Genomic DNA, 21,838 nt, shown 5'->3' with positions numbered 1-21,838 from the left:
CTGCTTTTTAAGACTTACCTGCAAAGCTTTTATAAAGAATTTGTTGATCTTCTGTTCTCTGGTGTTTCCTCCACGCGCCCCCCACCCTTTTATCCCGATTTGTTTTTGTTAACTCCTTAATGGTACTAATATTTAGTTATGCACAGGATACATGTAAATCTGAAAACCTTTACAAGAAGGAGCAATGCTGTGATTAAAAAGACACAATCGAAATAGACACATACTAAGGTAAGGACTGCACAGAAGGTAAATGGAAAAATAAGAACCAGAATCTAGAGTTCCTACAAGTTAAATATAAAACTTAATAAAATACAATGTCACATTGTTAAATAGTTAGATTAACAATATAGCAAACAAATGTTACCACAAGGTTTAAGCAAGTCAACAATAAGTCTTATAATTCCATTTTAAGCAATTTAAAGGACCCAAGAGACAGGTTTTCAGTGACATGGAGCACTAACAAATAATTTATATTTGTGCCTTATTAATCCAATAGAGTTAAAAGTAAAATATGTATCAGTCTATTTATTCTCTGACTTGCTTAACTATTAATTAATCGGATGCACCACATTCGCGAGCATACCTGAAGTTCAGTTTGAAAGAAGAATTTCTGTGGGCATTGCGAACAGTCGTAAATCTTATCTTCTTGCCCGTGTACTGCGAAGATATGCTGCTGCAGTTTGTTTGCCTGCACGAAGACTGAAAATAATTGAAAGTGATCAGAAGTGCATCTGCTGCAGAACTTGGCTGCCATTCCCAGCTGTACATCTATTATTACCACACTGAGCCAAATCCCCCACAGACCTGGTGATATTTATCAATAAATCATTTTTTTGTTTCACTAAATTTAATCCACTATGTAGACGATATTAATAATTTAACATTTCAAGACTGGCGCTTCACTTATTTATAACATCTCGTATACTGGGGCTCTTTTTAATCTGCACTCGCGAAAGTGTGCTATGGTTTTTAGCTGTGGCCGTTTTAATCTGAACTACCTACATTGAATGGTCATTAAATTATTCCACATAAATTACAAATAATACATGTTGCAGATATTAAAAGATGTCTTTTGGGGTAGATAATTATTGGTCCATACACTAGGATGAATTATCAAAAATAAACTTGCCACCATCTTGTGAGATCATTGTTCACTATTCCCTTCCACGCAGCATGGTTTTAAGTGTTAATATATACCAACAGGTGTGAGAAAACAAACGAAGGATCAAACCAACCAAAGACCATTTTTTTTTCTTTCAATTATGGTAACTTGTATTTATTGAAGTGAGAGATGCTAGTACAGTCTGAGGGAATGAAAAAAAAACATTGTCTGTTTGTACCCTATCGAGCACTCCCAAGTCCATGCACACATCAATGGTAGATGGCCTGGTATTGGTTTTGTGCACATCACAACTTTACAACTTCATGATGTGCAGTGAATTTTAGAACTGGCTTTTATTTGTTATACTGAAGCTGATACATTACTCCATGGTCAGACTGCCAATTTGGTGAGTCTCAGCGGGGCAGCATAGCTCAAGTAGAGAAGTCTGACAGCTGTATATTAAAATTTATACCCTGAATTTACACCAGTATGGGTGTAAACTTAATGGAAAAACCAATTAGTATATCAGGCAGTAGTATCTCCTATTAAATAACATGACATTGGTCTAATGTTCTACTTTACCAAAGTTTCAAACTTAATTGTTCTGAAACACAACTACGCATACCATGGGACTTCGTGCAATCTATAGAGAAGTCCCACAATTCCAATTTAATTCAAGTTACCCATATCTTTCTATCAAAATCAAGTAATGTGACTAACTGTAACAGCAGAGGCAACACCTGGAACTTTATTGCACTTGATTACTGAATTGTTTTTTTTATACAGATCTGTAAAACTAAGGTAATGATGACAGTTTTGCCAAAGTTAGCTTAACACTGTCAATATCACCGTGAGTTAGAGCATTTTATATTAGAACATCTTCAGAGGTGAACGAGAAAATTTGAGTGGATCCAACTGTAGATTATGCAAAGACAGACCACTTTGACTGAAATCTGTGTTGTAGTGTTCTCATTCGAAGATACGAAAACTACTGTCTGAAGTGAGAGCAAACACTAAATTAGCTCACAATCCTTTCCATTCAGTTGGAGCACTAAAACTTTGCCCACAGACAGAAAAAGGAACAAGATAGCCAATCCTCACTCGTGAACCCAGGCAGAGAGGACCTGCGGAGGGAGGAGGACTGTGTGTGTGTGTCCCCGATGTAGCAGAGCCTGGTCTCCAATTGTCTTGGATCCCCTTGCCATTGGACCAAGACCTTGCTCTGTCAAGCCCGTGTGATAGCTGGTGTGCAACGGCCACCTCATGTTAAAAGAATTCACGTGCAGGCATCTTTCACCCTTTAAAATGAAGTTCGGGATCTGGAACGTTAGGACCCTCATGGCTGTGACAGAGACTGTAGGACCCGCATTGGACTCATCAGTCACCTGAGAACTCATTTTTAGTGTGGAAGCAAGTCATCCTCGGTTCCGAGGGACTGCCTAAGGAGACGACGACGACTAGCACTAGTTCCACTGTGGCCTTAAAAGGACATGGTTCTAATCTGAAATCAGGAAGACTGACAATCCCAATGAGAAATTATCACTCTTTTTGTAAGAAGGGAGTAAATCCACATTCCACAAAATTAATGATGAATTTACTGTAATAGTTCTAGAGAGAGTCAAACGTTAAAATTTTTCCTAAAGTCAGGATCAGACTAATACTATTGTGTTTGAGAATCATATACCTTTTGGGACAGAAACGCCTATTGCTGATGCTTGTAGCATTTAATGAAAACAAAACTCAGGCTGTCTAGGCCAAGATGTGTTACGCAGACACCATATGAGTTTTACTTATTTTTTGAGGTTGGGGGAAGGGACTTGCGAACGGTATGTAGTACCGAGGCTAAGGTATGCAAGATCTGATCTCAAAAAGAAACATGTTATGGATCATGTGTTCAATGGAACTGCAGATATAGTGTGTAGTGATCGTATGGATTGTCTCAGGTCTCACCTGTGAGCGCACACATTAAAATCAGAGCCTCAAGCATAATTCTATGGCTTGCAATCATAAGAGTTTATAAGTGCCTTAATATATAGGCTGAAACAAACAGCGAGTATAAAATACTGCTGCTAACTACAAATATCCCTGCCACATACTAGTTAGAGTCAGTGGGGTAAAATTGGACCATGCCTGTATCTGCCTCTGGAAAGAAAGTCTCCCTGAAGTCACTCACAACTGAACTTTGAAACGACCAACTGCCTAGTCTATGGCCCTTCATTTACCATGATACTTCTGTAACCATCTATCTGCTCAACTCCTCCTTCGTATGTACCTTTAATGCCCTTATCCCCAGTTAAAACTTTACTCTCTCCCATCCTGATTGTTCCCTCTTGTATGGCCCCATCTTCACTTCCTCAAGTCCAAGGGACGCAGACTTGAGTGCAACTGTCTCATAATTGGTTTCACCATCCATCACCTGATTTCACTGGACCCCATCAAGCGCTGTCGGCTTCACTCTCTTCTGCAAAAACAGCCCACTACTCCAGGATCATCCTGGAGAGTAAAGCTAACCCCCAGATTCTTTTCTCCACCACTTGTCTCCTTCCACCTTCATCTCCAATAACAAGTGCAAAGAGCTCATGGACTTCTCCGTCACAATGATCAAGAACATCCATTCAGCTGTCTCCGCTGTTTCCCCGTTTCCCCACCAAGCCAAACCTTCCCCCGGGTCCCCTATGCCCTTGCCTTGGTCTCATGTTCTCCAGTTTTGCTCTTATCTCTCCTCATGCACTCGCCAAGCTCATTTTGTCCATGAGACCCACCTCCTGCTCCTTTGGCCCCATTCCCAGTAAACTGCTGACCACCCAATTTCCTTTCAGTGCTCACATGCTGGCTGACTGTAAATGGTTCCCTCTACTCAGGACTGTTTCCTATTCTTTTCAAAACACCAATTATCACCCCTCTCAAAAACCCACCCTCAATCCCTCTGTCCTTGCAAACTAACATCCCATCTCCAACCTACCTTTCCTCTCCAAATTCCTTTAATTTATTGTAGCTTCCTAAATCATTTGCTAATATTGCCTGCAACTCCACGTTTGAACCTCTCTAATCAAGTTTCCGACTCTGCCACAGCAGTGAAATTGCTCTGATCAAAGTCACAAATGACATCCTCTGTGACAGAAATTGTGGTGCTTTTTCGCTCATCGTCCTCTCTGCAGCCTTTGACATCTTTGACCATACTACCTTCCTCCAATTTCTCTCCTCCACTGTCCAGCAGTGAGACGGCCCTGGCTTTGTTTCACACTTACCTATCAAATTGTGGCCAGAGTATCTCCTGCAATGGCTTCTCTTCCTGGCCCTGCAGCATAACCTCATAAGCCTCACCTTTGGAATTCTCTGCCGTTGAGTATATTCAAGGCTGAGATAGATAGATTTTTGGACTCATGGGGAATCAAGGGATATGGGGATCGGGCGGGAAAGTGAAGTTGAGGTCACAGATCAGTCATGATCTTAATGAATGGCAGAGCAGGCTCAAGGGGTCATATGGCCTACTCCTGCTCCTAATTCTTATGTTCGAAGTCCCACAGGACCAATCCTTGCCTCCCCTCCTCTTCCTCATCCACATGTTGCCCCTTGGCGACATCATCCAAAGACACAGGGTTAGCTTCCAGATGTATTCTGATGTCACCCAGCTCTATCTGGCCACCATCTCTCTCGACCCCTCCTCTGCTTCTGTTTTCAAACTGCTTGTCAAACATCTAGTCTTAGATGAGCTTCAAGCAATGGAAAAACCGAAGGCACTGTTTTCTTCCCCCGCCGCAAACTCCGTACCCTTGCCACCAATTCCATCCTGCTCCCCGGCCAGTATCTCAAGAACCACACTGTTCACAATCTGTTGTGTCCTATTTGACTCCAAGCTGAGCAATCCCATACACTCTCCATAACAAAGACCAGCTGTTTCCACCTCTGTAGCATTGCTCACCTCCAGTGCTGATTCAGCCCAGCTACTGCTGAAACCCTCATCCTTGCCTTTGTCAGTTAAAGACGCGACTGTTCTCCAATGCTATTCTGGCTGTCCTCCCGACTCTGTAAAACTCAGCTCATTCAAAACTCTGCTGTCCGTATCCTATCCTGCACACCCATCAGCCCTGCGCTCGGTGACCTAAATTGGCTTCTGGTCCCCCAGTGCCTCGAGTTTAAAATTCTCATTCTCTTGTTTAAATCCCTACATAATTGTGAACAACGCCATTAAATCTCCCCTTAACCTTCTCTGCTCCAAGGAGAACAATCCCAGCTTCTCTAGTGTCTCCACATAACTGAAATTCCTCATCTCTGGTATGATTCTGGTAAATCATCTCTGCATCTGGCCTTGACATCCTTCCTAAAGTGTGATACCCATAATGGGATACAATGCAGCTGAAGCCTAACCATTGATTTGTAAAGGTTTAGCATAATTTCCTTGCTTTTGTACTCTATGGCAAGGATTTTTTAACAGCTTTATCAATTTGTCCTGCCACCTTCAAAGATTTGTGTACCTGAACCCCAGGTCTCTGTTCCTGCACCAGCCCCCACCCCACCCCACTTCAAAATTGTGCCATTTTGTTTATATTGCCTCTCCTCATTCTTCCTACCGAAATGAATCACTTCTCACTTTTCTGTATTTTATTTCATTTGCCATGTGTCTGCCCATTTCACCAGTCTCTCTACATCCTCCTGAAGTCTGCTACTATACTCCTCATTGTTTACTACATTTCCAAGTTTTGTGTCATCTGCAAACTTAGAATCATAGAATTGTTATAGCACAGAAGGAGGCCATTTGGCCCGTCGAGCTAGAGCACTTCAGCTAGTCCCACTCCCCTGCCCTTTCCCCATAGCCCTGCAAATATTTTTCCTTCAGATACTTATCCAATTCCCTTTTGAAAGCCACAATTGAGTCTGCCTCCACCATCCTTTCAGGCAGTGCATCCCAGATCCTAACCACTCACTGCGTAAAAAAGTTTTTCCTCATGTCGCCTTTGGTTCTTTTGCCAATCACCTTAAATCTGTGACCTCTGGTTCTCGACCCTTCCGCCAATGCGAACAGTTTCTCTCTATCTGCTCTGTCTAGACCCCTCGTGATTTTGAACACCTCTATCAAATCTCCTCTCAACCATCTCTGCTCTAAGGAGAACAACCCCAGCTTCTTTAGTCTATCCACGTAACTGAAGCCCCTCATCGTTGGAAACATTCACAAATCTTCTCTGCACCCTCTCTAAGGCCTTCACATCCTTCCTAAAGTGCAGTGCCCAGAATTGGACACAATACTCCAGTTGAGGCCAAACCAGTGTTTTATAAAGGTTCATCGTAACTTCCTTGCTTTTGTACTCTATCGGCTGGATTTTGCCAGGCCCGAGGAGGCGGGAATGGAGGCGTGTGGGGTGTTAAAATTGCAAAAAGTGGCAGGCAGGCCCGACCCTGCCTCCATACAATTTTCCCAAATGCGTGGTTTCTGATCCCATCTCCGTCCCGCCTCCAAGAGGTGGGATAGGCCCTTAAGGCCCTTAACAACCACTAAATTGCCTCTATAATCCCATTTTGAGAGGCCTTTCCGATTTTAACACATTTCCCACGTGATTTACGTCTCCTCTGAAACACGACGGTGAAACCCGGTGAGAGCACAATTGGATTGCTGACGATCAGCTGCAGCTCCACCATTAAATGGGAGATTTGATCAGTCATCATTTGCAGGTGGTAGGACTTTGTTGTCTCGGGTCTGGGGAAATTTTTAGCAGGCATAACCGTAGATGTGGAAGTTTGGAGCCTGACACCCATCTCCAGTGTGACCTCCTGGGAAACCCCTCTCGCCACCCTGACTGAGCGCTTCCTCAACTGAGGCATCTACCAGAAGCATGGGAACCATTTATTTCCTTTCCTCCTGGACATCAGATGAAGACGAAGACCAGCCGCGGCAGCAGCAGAACCATGAACAGCAGCGGCAACAACAGGAGCGCCAAGCTGCTCACCCACCTGAAGCTGCACAGGCCAGAAGGTGCCAGCCCATGGAAGGCCATCGGCGCAGGAGATACCCCCCAAACAGGGTCTACAGACAGAGGATCAGCTACCTCAACATGTGAGCAGCAGTGCCAAAGGAGCTCCGACTTTCGCGAGAGGTAGTGGGTGACATCTGCGCAATGGTGCAGCAAGACCTGTATCCAAGAGGAGCAGGTGGACATCCCTTACCAGTGGCCGTCAAAGTCACCACCGCAGTCAACTGTTTTGCTTCAGGCTGATTCCAGGGATCAGCAGCAGACATCAGCGGCATCTCCCAGGCGGCCGCACACACTTGCATCATGCAGGTAACCGATGCCCTCTTTGCCATCGCGCACAATCACATCCATTTCTCCAAGGATCAAGCAAGTGTCACGGCGCGTGCGGTTGGATTAGCTAATCTGGCACAGGCTTTCCAAGGGTGCAGGGTGTCGTTGACTGCACACGTGGCCCTTAAGGCACCCCATCGTAATCCAGGTATTTTTGTCAACCGCAAGGGCTTCCACTCCCTCAACGTGCAGCTGGTGTGTGACCACAAGAAGGAAATTTTGTATGTTTGTGCCAAGTACCTTGATAGTTGCCATGACTCCTTCATACTGCGCCAGTCTAGTGTGCCTCCGCTCTTCAGTCCGCCATACCAACTTAACGGATGGCTACTTGGAGACAAGGGCTATCCCCTGAAGACGTGGCTAATGACGCCGTTGAGGAGCCCATCCAACAAAGCTGAGGAGAGCTACAACTACAGCCACATTTCCACCAGATCCATAATCGAGCAAACCATCGGCATGCTGAAGATGCGCTTCAGATGCCTGGATAGATCAGGTGGAGCCCTGCAGTACTCAGCAGCCAGGGTCTCCAGAATCGTCGTGGTTTGCTGTGCACTTCACAACATGGCACAGCGTCGTGGCTTGCAGATTCCTGAGCACCAAGTGACTCCTCACATATCCTCCTCAGATGAGGAGGAGGAGGAGAGCGAAAACGAACATCTTGCAAAGGCCCATCAACCAGCGGCAGCAGTACACGAGAACATTGCTGCCCGGGATGCAAGGAACGCACTCATCTTGGCCAGATTTGCTTAGCCTAGCCAATCAAGCACTTTTGCCTCGCAGCTTCTTACCAGAGCATCGACAATGGCCAAGAACCAGCGCATCCCTAGCACTCTGACCACCATACTGACAATTGCAAGTAATCCTAAGTCCTCAATGTGGAAGTCGCATTTGCAAACTGACACACGCCACAACTGCAACAGTTGCCATCAGAATTTTTATTTACAATAACCAACTGATGGCATTTCAAAAATAAACACATTTCACCCAAGTGACTACCCTTGTGACTATCTGTGCAATATCTTTCTCTTACGCGTGCTCCTACGTGGTGCTTCCCCTGTGGCTTCAGCAGATGTGGAGGCCTCTTGCTCACTTTCTTGCTGCTCCTGTCTCGACACCTTTGGCGGGCGTCCACTGGGGTTGCGAACCTGTGAGGGCTCGGCAACAGTCTGCTGCTCCTGCGGCTGTGCAGGGGTTCAGACGCCGATCTCAGTTGGGTGGGGACTCTGACCGAAGACTTGGCAGTGGCATGGAAGTGTGAGCGCTTGGAGAAGAGCCCCCACTTCCTTGTTCTCTTCCACCAACATCCCTCTCATGGGTCAGGTCCACCTCAGCGCTTGCAAGTGGCTTGAGAGCACCTTGCTGCACATCAGGGGGGCCATGGGGACCCGTATCTGCACTGGCAGTCCTACTCAGAAGGACTTCCATGAAGGTGGTTTCTCTGTTCAATAGCTGACCATTGCTCCTCCAGAGATGTCAGTCTATTCTGAACACTCACCATGTTTTCTACACTCTGGCGACTTAGCTCCTCCATGGCCGTAGCCATCCTGTCGTCTACTGTAGCCATCCTTTCCACGGAGGTTGCCATCCTTTCTGTGGTGCTGCCTTCATGCGTCAATGACTTCACAAAGGCTCTGCTCATGTTTGCGATGGACTCCTCCATTCGCTCCACACTCGCAGCGACCCTGGAGACAAAACCTGCCAGAGACTCCTGCACCTGTTCCTGGAGTTCCAGCACCGCTGTTCTTCTGGATGGACCCAGAGGGAGAGGGTCGACATGCAGCTGAGCCGAGCTGGGAGAGTCCTGCGCCCTCCGACTAGGACTCTCCACTGCTGTCCGCGTCTCCACAATCTGCTGATGCTCACTTGTGAGCTGTGATACACCAGGTGACAACAGTACTTTATATCGCGATGGTCCCACCGAGGTGCGAGTGTCTGCAATGGTGCTGGGTTGGCTGAATTCTGCTGACGCTGCACCCTCAGAGGTTGCAGCTTCCTCTGAGGAGTCTGGAGGCTCAGGCTGTTCCTCCTGGATAGTGGGGACGGGTGCTTGCGATGGTCCTGTGGGGGAGTAAAGGAAAGAGTCAGAAATGTGAGGCCAAGGTTACATGCACATTGCAGATGATCATAAGTCTATCTGTTAGAGCTTCAGAATTATTATCAACGACTCATGCAACGTCAATGAGAGAGATGAAAAACTATTCTGTCACCAGCTTTCTCTGATGCACCGGTCTGTCTGTCCCCTGATGTAAAAAGACTACAGAGCGCTTGGTTTGAGTATAAAACAAGGTTTTAATCAACTGTTTCAAAACTGCGTATTTATACTCCTTGGACGGCGCCACCAGCTGGCCGCCCAGTGTTACTTCATGAGTCATGATAAGACTCATGACATTCTTCCCGCCTGAAAGTTTTGGAAGTCCGACGACTTCCTTCTAGTGGATTAGGCGGACCACAAATAGCCGCAGTCTTTTAGATCTTCGCTTGCGGCTGGAAGGCATGTCTCCTCGGACCGTGGCTTGGTCCCTGGGTCGCTTGGTCCGTACTGGTAGTTCGACGGGGTCCATGTCGCCTTGATCAACCTGCGGAAGACTGGGGAGATCGTGACTCTGGGTGCTGGTCCCCACAGGCGCAGAGCTGGCGTCATCTTGCTTGGTAGCCGGGGATTGACCGGCGTCCTGGCTTCGGGTGGCCATCCCATGGGAAGCGCTCGGCTCCCCAAGTTGATCCGGTGGAGTAGCCGGCAGATCCCTTGATGTCCCGGGTAGGGCGTCATCCTCAAAGGAGCTCAGAGCGTTGGCATCATTACCATGGGTTCCTCTACCAGATGGGTCCGTGGGACTGGTTGCACAGGGAGCCAGATCTCGGAGTGAAACGGTGGACTCCCGGCCATCAGGGTACCGCACGTGCACGTATGTGGGATTAACGTCCATTAGTTCCACCTCGTTGACGTGGGGATCGTTTTTGGAAGATCGGACGAATCTTCGGAGCAGCATGGGTCCGGGAGCTGCCAACCATGACGGTAGGGACGTCCCATGAGTGGAGCGACGCTGGAACCTGAAGAATCGCTCGTGAGGAGTGACATTGGTGGACGTAGAAAGAAGAGACCTGATGGAATGCAATGCGTCAGGGAGCATAGTTTCCCACTGCTGGTCTGGTAGGTTGCGTGACCTCAGTGCAAGACGAACAGCGTTCCAAATGATAGCGTTGTATCTCTCAACCTGTCGGTTACCGATGGGATGAAACGGTGTCATTTTGCTTGTGGCGATTCCCTGTTGGGAAAGATAACTTTTGAGTTCGCTTGACATGAAGGAGGGACCCCGATCAGAGTGGATGAAATTGGCTGTACCGCAAAGGGAAAAGACTTGATCGAGGCACTGTGGAAGTAAGCATATTGGGACAGGTGGAAGTAAGCATATTGGGACAGGGGAAAGCAAAGGGAAAGCGTGAATATTCGTCCACCATAGAAAGCAAGTAGGTGTTTCGCGTTGAGGAAGGCAATGGCCCTTTAAAGTCAATGCTGAGTCACTGCATAGCGTGTACGAGCGAGCCATCCGACGGACGGAAGAATTGTGGTTTTAATTCCGCACAAATTCTAAAAGGTGGAGCATGTTCTTTTCACATCTTCTGTAGAAAATGGGAGATTTTTAGATCGCACAAAGTGCAACATACGGGTAACGCCAGGATGGCATAAGTCAGTATGAAGATCCGCAAGAGTCGAAGTTGACATAGAAGAGCAGAATGCACGCGTGAGGGTATCCGGGACTACATTCTCTTTGCCGGGTCGATAATGTATGGTGTAGCCAAAGGCGACCAATTCCATCCTCCAGAGCTGTATTTTGTTATTCTTGATCTTGGTGCGTTTCCGGTTATCCAGCATAAAGGCCACGGAGTGCTAATCGGTTATAAGCGTGAAATGGCTTTGATGATAGCCGTAGCCTCCTTCTTGACAGGAGGATAATGGAGCTCGCTAACCTGCAAAGTTCTGGACAGAAATGCAACGGGTCGACCACCTTGATTCAAGGTAGCCGAGATCGCCACCTCCGATGCATCGCACTCGACCACGAAAGGAAGATTTTCATCGATGGAATGAAGCGTGGCTTTTTCCAGTTGTCGCTTGAGGAGGTTGAAAGCTGAAATAGCCGTTGCCTCCAACGGAAATGACTTTGCGTAAAGCAGGGGCTGGATCTTGTCAGAGAAGTGGGGTATCCACTTCGCATAATAGGCGAACATGCCGAGTGCCCGACGAAGAGAGCCCAGATTCGTAGGGGGAGGGCGCTCCTGAAGCGGACAAAGTCGCTCCGGATCCGGTTTGATGACACTGTTGCCCACCCAGTAGCCAAGGATGTTGACTGATGGTACTGATTTCACAGATTTGGACTCATTTAAGGTTACGTTGCGACGACGGAGAACGTCAAAAAATTTCTGGAGTTTGGCATCATGCTCCTTCTGGTCATGACCATCAATGGTGATATTATCCAGATATGGAAAAGTGTCCGTTAATTTCTCCTGTTTGACTAGGCTATCTATTGCCCGTTGAAAGACGGCCACCCCATTGGTGACCCCAAATGGAAGGCGACAAAACTGATAAAGCCGACCATTGGCCTCAAAGGCCGTATACTTTTTGTCAGAGTCCTTTAGAGGATTTTTAACAACGACGACTTGAGCCCGCCAGGAAGATGAACATGGCTCAATGATACAGTCAGCTAGAAGGCGAGAGATTTCTGCCTCGATAAAGGATCGATCATCTTGGCTGAAACGTCGTGATTTAGTGACTATGGGCTTACATCGGGGGGAAAGATTGGAAAACAAGGAGGGCTCATCGAGCGAAGCTGCCGAAAGCGCACAAAACGGTACTTTGGAAATAGTAAGCTCTGTCTTTGACCCTCCAAACTCGAAAGTGAGTCTTTTGTGTTGTTTCTGGAAATCCTGTCCCAGGAGCACATCACTGCATAGGTTTTTGAGTACCCCGAGCCGGGTGGAGAAATAAGTGCGGCCATTGAGAATAAGGTCGACAAGACAAAAGCCGGAAGAGTTGGTGGTCAGTGTCATCAGAGCCATTGCAATTTCCCTGTCCGAGGGGTAAATACGCAGTTTTAACTTACTGACAGCCCGCTCACTAATGAAGCTGCCAGAGCTGCATGAGTCGATTAGTGCACTCAAAATGTGTCCATTTCCCGAAACCTTCGTGGCTGCATGGGACAGACTTTGGGGAAAACAGCTGTGATGGGAGGAGGGGCAGTTTTACCCTTGACAGCTGTGACTTTAGTCGTGGCTCTTGGGGGAGGAGCAGTTTTATAGATAGTAGCTGCAAAACTAACGGGGGCTCTCGACCGGTATACCTTAGAAAAGTGGCCTTTCTTACTAACAGAGGCTCTTGACTGGCATACCTTAGAGAAGTGACCTTTCTTACTGCAATGACTGCAGACTGCGTTACGAGCAGGACAAAATTTCCTATAGTGGAATGCACCTCCACAGAAGAAACACTTCCTTCCAGATTGCCAAGATGCCACTAGGGCAGGGTCGTCATCAGTGAAGGCTTCTAGGGCAGGGTTGTCATCAGCCAAGTGGGAGTCATCATCAGTGAGGGCTTCCGCCCGAGGTCTGTCGAAGGAGTCACTAAAAGTGATAGCAGAAGCCCGTGCACATGGTGAAAGATAGGTATCTGCATTCCTCTTTGCTAAGTCCAGGGAGCATACCTGGTCATAGGCAGCCTGTAATTTGAGGGTTTTATTCTCCAACAGACGCTGACGTATGAAGGGAGACACAATCCCAATATATACAGGTAATAAAGGAATCACGAATTAACTCCTCCTGGTACTACTCAGCTGTGACAGCTTTAAGATTACAATCCTTGCTGAGCCTGCGAAGTTTCTGAAGGAATTAGTCAAGTGATTCCCCGGGTTGTTGTCGAGTTGTGGCCAGTAGATGCCGAGCAAAAATTTCGTTTGGGGACTTAACATATAGTTGCTGTAGTATTTGGATAGCAGCGTCATAGTCTACACAGTCTTCGATATAGTCAAACACATGAGGGGATACATAGTTGGCAAGCATTCGTAACTTATTAGGAACATTCTCACCACACTCCTCAAGGAAGTTGCTAAAGGTACAATACCAGTGTTTCCATACCTTAGCAGCTGTAAGTGAATTCGGGTCCAGGTCGAGACGGGCGGGTCTGAGTAGTTTCTCCATGATGGATTGATTACTTCGTCCGAGTTCCCTTCTACGGTTTGAGTCGTAGCCGTCTGTTCCCAAGACCACTCAGAGCGTGGAGCAGGTTCAGTTGATTAAATTGATGTAAAAAGACTACTGAGTGCTTGGTTTGAGTATAAAACAAGGCTTTAATCAACTGTTTCAAAATCATGGGATTTCTAGTTACATCACTAGTTCCTGGTTACAGAAACATCCTGAGCAAGCTGGGCCCACGCCCGAGTATTTATACTCCTTGGACGGCGCCACCAGTTGGCCGCCCAGTGTTACTTCATGAGTCATAAGATTCATGACATCCCCCACTTGCGCGTCGTTCTTGAGTCCCACGATCTCCAGGACCGCCTCCTCCCAAGGGGTGAGGTGGGCTACTGAGGGTGGCCCTCCTCCTATCCTCGCTCTTTCCCTCTTGTGAGCTCTCTTTTCCTGCAATGAGGGAGACAAGTGGAGTTTGAGTGAGAATGAAGGAGTGAGCGTAGAGAATCCATAGCATAGATGCTTAGAAGGAGACAAAGATGGAGTGAGTTGTCAAGACCATGGGCCCTCCCTGTGTTTTGTAAGTTGTTTTCATAGCATCACAGTGATGGGGAGTGTGAGGGCTGCATAGTCGAATAGTTAGGTGAATGTGGCCAGAGAGGGAATGGGTAAGGGTGCAGGGACGTCAGTGTCAAGTGGGATGTGGAGGAAGAGATTGCTAAAGCTGAGTGCTGGTGAGGAAAGGCAATGGGGATCAGATTGAGGGTGATGGCAAAGTCATACTCACTTTTCCAGTGCGCGGAAGGTCATGAAACCTCTTCCTGCACTGAAGCCAGGTTCTGCGGATCACTGACAACGAGCTGACCTCCTGGGCCACCTGGATCCACACAGCCTTCGTCTGCTGGGGAGGCTTCTTCCTCCCTGAAGGGAAGAGCACCTCCTTACTAGCTCTTGCTCCCTCCACCAAAGCTTGCAGGGCGACGTCATCAAATCTGGGAGCAGGCTTAGGTCTCCCGCTGCTTATTCTGCCTCCAGGACCCTCTCACTGCAAAGGCCAAAAGGTTGGCAGTCTGCAGAAGAAGCAAGGCTTCTTGCAGACCTCAAATGCAGCAGCAATGATGATGTCATCGGAGGCGAGTTTCAGACTGAAAAAACTAATTGGGCCATGGGTTCCCACATGCTGGAACTCAATTGCCCAATTATGTGAAAATCGCATCAATCTCCCACATCGATTTAGAATCGGGTGGATAACACGAAAAGCGGACGACATGACCCCAGCCCGCCCCAATGACAAAATCCAGCCCAATGCCTCTATGAAGCCCAGGATCCTGCATATTTTTTTAACCGCTTTCTCAACCTGCCCTGCCACCTTCAACAATTTGTGCACATATACCCCCAGGTTTCTCTGTTCATGCACCCACTTTAGGATTGTACTCTTTGGTTTATATCGCCTCTCCTCGTTCTGCCTACCAAAATGCATCACTTCGCACTTTTCTGCGTTAATTTCAGATGCCCATTCCACCAGCCTGTCCATGTCTTCTTGAAGTCTATCAGTATCCTCCTTCAAACTTCAAAATTATGCCCCCTAGATTCAAGTCAGGTCATTAATACATATCAAAAAGAGCAGTGGTCCCAATACCGACCCCTGGAGGACACCACTGTATACTTCCCTCCAATCTGGAAAAACAACTGTTTACCAATGCCCACTACTCTCTGCTTTCTATCTCTTAGCCAATTTTGTATCCGTGCTGCCAGTGTCCCTTAAATCCCAGCTAAGAAATCTATTATGTGTCACTTTATTAAATGCCTTTTGAAAGACCATATACACAACATCAACTGTGCTACCTTCATCAACCCTCTCTGTTATTCCATTGAATGAACTCTCCGGTTTCTCAGACACGGCTTGCCTTTAACAAATTTGTGTTGGCGATAAATTAACCCATGTTTTTCCAATTGAAAATTAATTTTGTCCCGGATAATGGTCTCTACGTTTTCCACCCACCACCGTTATCCTCCTCATCTTTTTTGAACAGAAGTGTAACGTTTACAACCCTCTAGCCCTCTGGCACCACTCCCATATCCAAGGAGGATTGAAAGATTGTGGCCAGAGCCTCCACTACTTCCACCCTTACTTCCCTCAGCAACCTGGGATGCATTCCATCCGGACCGGGTGACTTTTCGACTTTGAGTGCTGACAACCTTTTAAGTACTTCCTCTTCATCAGTTTTTATCCTATAGAATTTCTCTATTCGCTCCTCTTTTACTGTGACATTAGAACATAGGAACAGGAGTAGGCCATTTAGCCCCTCGAGCCTGTTCCGCCATTCAATGAGATCCTGCTGATCTGTGGCTGCTATGTGACCTAACTCCATATACCTGCTTTGCCCCACATCCCTGAATACCTTTGGTTAAACAATTGACCCAGCATCAATTGCCATTTGTGGGAGAGAGTTCCAAACTTCTACCACCCTTTGCGTGTGGAAGTGTTTCCTAACTTCACTCCTGACATTGGCAGCATCATCTTTTATCAACAGATAAAAAGTATTCATGTTCGCCGACTCCACAAGATTTCCTTTTTGCTGCCTAATTAGCCTCACCTTCCTCTAACTATCCTTTTACTCTTTATAGGTTTATAAAAAAAACTATAGTGCTCCCTTTTATGTCATATTCTTATCTTTTCCCCTCTTATTTCCTTCTTTAGTTCTCCTTTGCTTGATTTTCCACTGTATTATGAACCTGACATTTATCACAAACTTTTTTCTGTTTCATTTTAATCTCAGTGGGCTAAAAATTCTGGTGTTTTACACCACCCGTTACCTGCAAAATTCTGTGAAGAAACAGCGACCGCCGGTCTTTCGCCAGCTGGTGGCGGGCCCCGTGGCGACTGCCATTTTCTGAGGGCCAGCAGCGCTGCAGGTAAAAGCTATAAATGTGGAAATTTAAATTAGGGAGAGGGCGACATCAGTCGGCGTGCAACCCCGACTTAATGTCACCGTGCAATGCCGACTTAATGTCACCGTGGCGAACTTGGACCTTGGCGCGGAGTTCAGTGCTGGGTCCTAAGCTCACCACGAAAACCCAGCGTTCAGCAGACTCAGAGGCGCTGTCAGCACCTCTTAAGGGACACACACAACTTTTAGTTTTTTTTAAATGTTATTGAAGTAGAGGCTTGCTGCAATACATGGTAAAAGTTTTCTAAGTGTGCAGGGAGTGCTGCTGGACGCTTGCAAGGCCTCGGATGGTAAAGGAAGGCATCTGAGAAGACAGAAAATGCTGCAAATACTCAGCAGGTCAGGCAACATCCGTCTAAAGAGAAGCAGAGTTCACATCACAGGTTGCGATGTTGCCTGACCTGCTGAGTATTTCCAGCATTATATGCTTTTATTTCAGATTTACATCATCTGCTCGTAGAGAGAAGAGGAAGAAGCTGAAGAGGAGGAAGCAGAAGGAAGGATGCAACCCAGACAGCCCCTTTTGGCCAGGATATCCAAGATGGAATCATCCACCGGCAGTACTAGTGACCACAACCCCAATTCCCCTTTCAACTTTAGTCCCACACCTTACCTTCCCTCTGTTACTGACCATCACAGCGTCCTCTTGGCCACAATGCTGAAATAAAAGCCACCACAAAGCAAACTTTCCAATCCAACTTTATACATCTATCCATCCAATATGACAAAGAAATCAACTCATCACCCTTATGCATTCCCTTAGTGACTGTCTTGTGTGTGCCTTTGCCTATCTTACTGATGTCACACAGTGCTACCCCAGTGGCTGGAGCATGGCTGGAGGAAGACTGCTGACTTTCAGTGGGGGACACTGCAAATGGCCTTGCTGGTCGACCTTGAAGAGGTGGTGGCTGGGAGTGTCAAATCAAGTGACGGTGTTTCTTCTTTTTTACTCTCCTCTCCCTCTTTTTGGTCAACCACTGGCTGGGCAGGCTGCATTTCTTGGGTGTGTCAAATGAGGAAGGTACAAGGGTAGAGTTGTGGTGAGGGGAAGGTGGTAAAGCAAAAGGTGTATGCGAGAAGGAGAATAACACAGGAGGATACCAGCATCTTGTATCCTTTCAGCCCTGCCACTGGCCAAGGGCTCAGCCAGGTCCCTGCCAAAAATGGCCAGCACCGTCTCCTCCAAGGGGGTGAGATGAAGCTAGGAATGGGAGGTGTGCCTAGTGATTGGTACGGATTGTTGGTAGGTGAGTGATTGGGGGTGGCGGGGGTGCATTGAGAAGAGTGTGAGGCTAGTGGTGCAGTTGGTAGGAGACGGCTTTTGAAGATGCATTCACTGACCTTGACCAGTGGTCTGAGGTAATGAAGCTGCTTTGGGCACTGGAGCCAGGTGGTGGGGGCTACACTGCTGGCAGTGGCCGCCTCAGTAATCTGGTCCCACATCGTTCTTTCTGGAGGGCCTCCTGGCCCCTGTGGGCAGAGGACCTCTCTTCCAGTGTTGACCCCCCTGCGCAAAGCTGGAGTGCTGAAAGCTGGAGAGATCCTGGGTGCCACTTCCCTGGCTTGCTGAGCCATTTGTGTTAGTGCTGAAGCACTTGTCCCATTTTTGAGGTGCAGAAGGGAATTCAGAGCAGAAGACTACCATTTGGGAATTTTTTTCAAGTGTTAATTTTTTTAAAAAGCAGTAGAGCTGTAAGGGCTGAAAAAAAAGACATTAAAAAATGCAGTCATCAGTTCAGAAGGCATTGCCCTTTTAAGCAAACAACAATGCATTGCCCTTTTAATATCCCACAATGCCTAGCGAAATCACAGCCTCACTTCTAGAGGCTGTTAGAAGATAAAACACCGCTTCTGGATGCCATATTCGGGACTGATGCTGGGGCTAATTCTACCAGGAGAGCGTTACACCGTGAGTTTAGCACTGGGCTACTGATCAGTAGTCCCTAGCACAAATTCTTCAGTCCTACCGACGCCGTAATTTTCAGTGACCATTCATTCGTGGCTACGATGGCACCGGCAGCTTTCATGGTGCATGTGAATTTTTAGGCCAATTTCTTTAGTCTCCCAGGGAGCTCTAGCTTTGGATGTCTTTCCTTTACCCCCTCAAAGGAATATGTTTAAGTCTGTAACTGAACTTTCTCCTCCTTGAAGGCCTCCCATTTCTCATTTACAGTTTTAAATGCCATTCTTTATTTTCAATCCACCTGGTCAGATCTCTTTTCAACTCAATGAAATTAGTCCTCTTCCACTTAAGTATCATCACCATTGATTGTTCCTTGTCCCTTTCCATAATTACTCTAAACCTAATGATATTGTGATTACTGTTTCACAGATGCTCTCCCACAAACATGCTCCACTTGCCCCACTTCATTCCCAGAACTAAATCCAGCACAGCTTACTTCCTTGGTTGGGCTGGAAACATGATTAAGAAAGTTCTCCTGTACACATTTCAGGAATTCCTCCCCCTCCTTGTCCTTTACAGTTTCCCCCCAGACTATATTAGGATAACTGAAGGCCCCTATTACCACTTTTTACATCTTTCTGAAATTTGCTTGCAGATTTGTCCCCCCATCTCTTTCCCACTATTTGTTGGTCTATCATAAACACCCAGAGTGTCTCACCTCCTGACTCCCCAAAGCCTAGCCACCATCTACAAGGCACAAGATAGGAGTGTGATGGAATACTCTCCACTTGCCTGGATGAGTGCAGCTCCAACAACACTCAAGATGCTCGACACCATCCAGGACAAAGCAGCCTGCTTGATTGGCACCCCATCCACCACCTTAAACATTCACTCCCTCCAGTGGCTGCAGTGTGTACCATCTGCAAGATGCACTGCAGCAACTCGCCAAGGCTTCTTTGGCAGCAGTCCGTGTGGTGAAGGTACTCCCACAGTGCTGTTAGGGAGGGAGTTCCAGGATTTTGACCCAGCGACAATGAAGAAACAGCGATATACTTCCAAGTCAGGATGATGTGTGACTTGGAGGGGAACTTGGAGGTGGTGGTGTTCTCATGCACCTGCTGCCCTAGTCCTGCTAGGTGGTAGAGATCGTGGGTTTGGGAGGCGCTGCCGAAGAAGCCTTGGCGAGTTGCTGCAGTGCATCTTCTTTCAATTTAGTATACTGTATTTGCTGCTCACAATGCGGTCTCCTCTACCTTGGGGTAGAGCAAACGCAGATTAGGTGATCACTTTGCTGAACACCTCGGTTCAGTCCTTAAGCGTGACCCTGAGCTTCCAGTCGCTTGCCATTTTAATTCTTCGCTCCACTCCCACTCTGACCCCTCCATCCTCGGCCTCCTACGCTGTTCTAATGAAGCTCAAGGAACAGCACTTCATCTTTCGATTAGGCACTTTACAGCCTTCAGGACTCAACACTGAGTTCAACAATTTCAGATCATAACCACTGCTCCCATTTTTTCCAGACAGCAGGTGCTGGTAATGATTCTGCTGTTACCATTTACAGCTCCTCTGGACCCGCCTTTTGTTTCTTCACATGTCCCATTACCATCCCCTTTTGCCTTGCAACATAATCTCCTTTGTCATTTAATCACTCCTGCCTTCCACCCTATCACAGACCTTCCCTTTTGTTCTTTCCTCCTCTCCACCCTCCTTTCCCTGCCTCTGTACTTGCTTAAAACCGGTTACATCTCTAACTTCTGCCAATTCTGACGACAGGTCAACTACCTGAAACGTTAACTCTGTTTCTCACTCCATAAATGCTGCCTGACCTGCTGAGTATGTCCTGCATTTCCTGCTTTCATTTCACATTTCCACCATCTGCAATATTTTGCTTTTGATCCCTCCTCTTGCGGGACTGCTCCTTTATTCTAGTGCTGTTTGTCTTTCCCGGTCCTCTATGCACTTTGTTTCTCTTCTCTGATGCTTCGTCTTGGTTCACCTTCCCCTGCCAAATTAGTTTAAACCCTCCCCCACAGCACGAGTTAACTTCCCCATGGGAGGTTCTTACTTTCTTATAATGGAAGAATATGGCCATGGTCAATCCAGGAACATAGGAATAGGAGTAGGCGATTCAGCCCCTCGAGCCTGCTCTGCCATTTAATTAGATCATGGCTGATCTGTACCTCAACTCCATATACCTGCAGTAGCACCATATCCCTTGTTGGCCTTACCTAACAAAAATATATCGATCTCAGTCTTGATAGCTCAAATTGTCCCAGCATCCACAACCATTTGGGAGAGAAAATTACAGATTTCTACTGTCCTTTGTGTGAAAAAGTGCTTTCTGATTTCATTCCTAAATAGCCTGGCTCTAATTTTAAGATTATGTTCCCTTGTCCATGATTCCCACACCAGAGCAAGGTTTTTCTGTATCTACCCTATTGAATCCTTTTAAAATTTTAGCACCTCAATCCGATCACCCCTCGATCTTCTATACTCAAGGGAATACAAGCTAAGTTTATGCAACTTGTCCTCATAATTTAACCCTCTAAGGCCCGATATCATTCTAGTGAATCTGCGCTGCACCCCCAAAACCAATATATCCTTCCTGAGGTGCGGTGCCCAAAACTGAACACAGTACTTCAGATGGGATCTGACCAAGGCTCTATACAACTGAAGCATAACTTACTCCCATTTGTAATCCAGCTCCCTTGAGATAAAGGCCACATTTCATTAGCCTTTTTGATTGCTTTTAGTACGTGTGCACTAGCTTCAAATGATTTGTGTACTTGGACTCCCAGCAGAAACAAAGTTGCACCTCGTTGCCAACTTCAAATCCTGAAGTAGCTCCAAATGCAAGAATAGAATGCAATCAATGTGACTTTGGATAAAATACGTCGACACGTCTTAATCTATGTAACCAAGAGTGAAACTGGAATGCAGGGAGTGTATGTATATTTGTTTATATTTATCTGCAGCAGCACAATCAGTGATGTCACTGCCAGGACGATTAGCACGGTCATAGCCAAAAGTCAAGTATTACCCTCGTGCAGGATGATTTTGTGACAGTTACTCTTAACTTTAAATATTTTCAGATTCATCTCAATTTCTTGAGTGTTCACATTTAAAAATAATGGTCTCCTATACAAAAGTGGGAGAGATTAAAATAAATTCTATCGTATGCACCTTACCTGTGAAACAAACCGGGCATTTAAAAGTACCTCCCATTCCTTCAAAGCTGTGTTCAATCAGGTGACACAGCAGCTTTGCTGGCGAGTCAAACATCTGGTTACATAGTTTGCACTCATGATTGATGCCTTCCTCTGTAAAGTTCAAATAATACAACTGTTAGTCAAAGAAAAATATAGCGGGGATGCAATGATGCTGATTAGAATGTGTATTTGAAAGCTAA

General features: G+C 46.6%; 1 protein-coding gene across 6 annotated transcripts in view; it reads right to left on the bottom strand.

The window, feature by feature from the left end:
- The window catches only part of znf423 (zinc finger protein 423), a 358,819-nt gene that overhangs the window by 43,190 nt on the left and 293,791 nt on the right, over positions 1–21,838 (bottom strand). For 5 of the 6 annotated variants that reach the window (XM_085991483.1, XM_085991484.1, XM_085991485.1 and 2 more), the window contains 2 exons: positions 21,618–21,749; positions 584–699 (listed from right to left, as the gene is read on the bottom strand). In XM_085991483.1, the coding sequence (XP_085847609.1) occupies positions 584–699; positions 21,618–21,749 (248 nt within the window). The remainder of the gene's footprint in view (positions 1–583; positions 700–21,617; positions 21,750–21,838) is intronic. The other variant, XM_085991487.1, reaches the window with a different exon arrangement.

The sequence above is a fragment of the Somniosus microcephalus genome, chromosome 6 (assembly GCF_052327205.1).
Source record: "Somniosus microcephalus isolate GS21.2 chromosome 6, FLI_Smic_1.0, whole genome shotgun sequence".
Lineage (NCBI taxonomy): Eukaryota > Metazoa > Chordata > Chondrichthyes > Squaliformes > Somniosidae > Somniosus > Somniosus microcephalus.
Note: the sequence above shows the minus strand (reverse complement) of the source record. Positions and strands in the feature narration are given on the sequence as shown.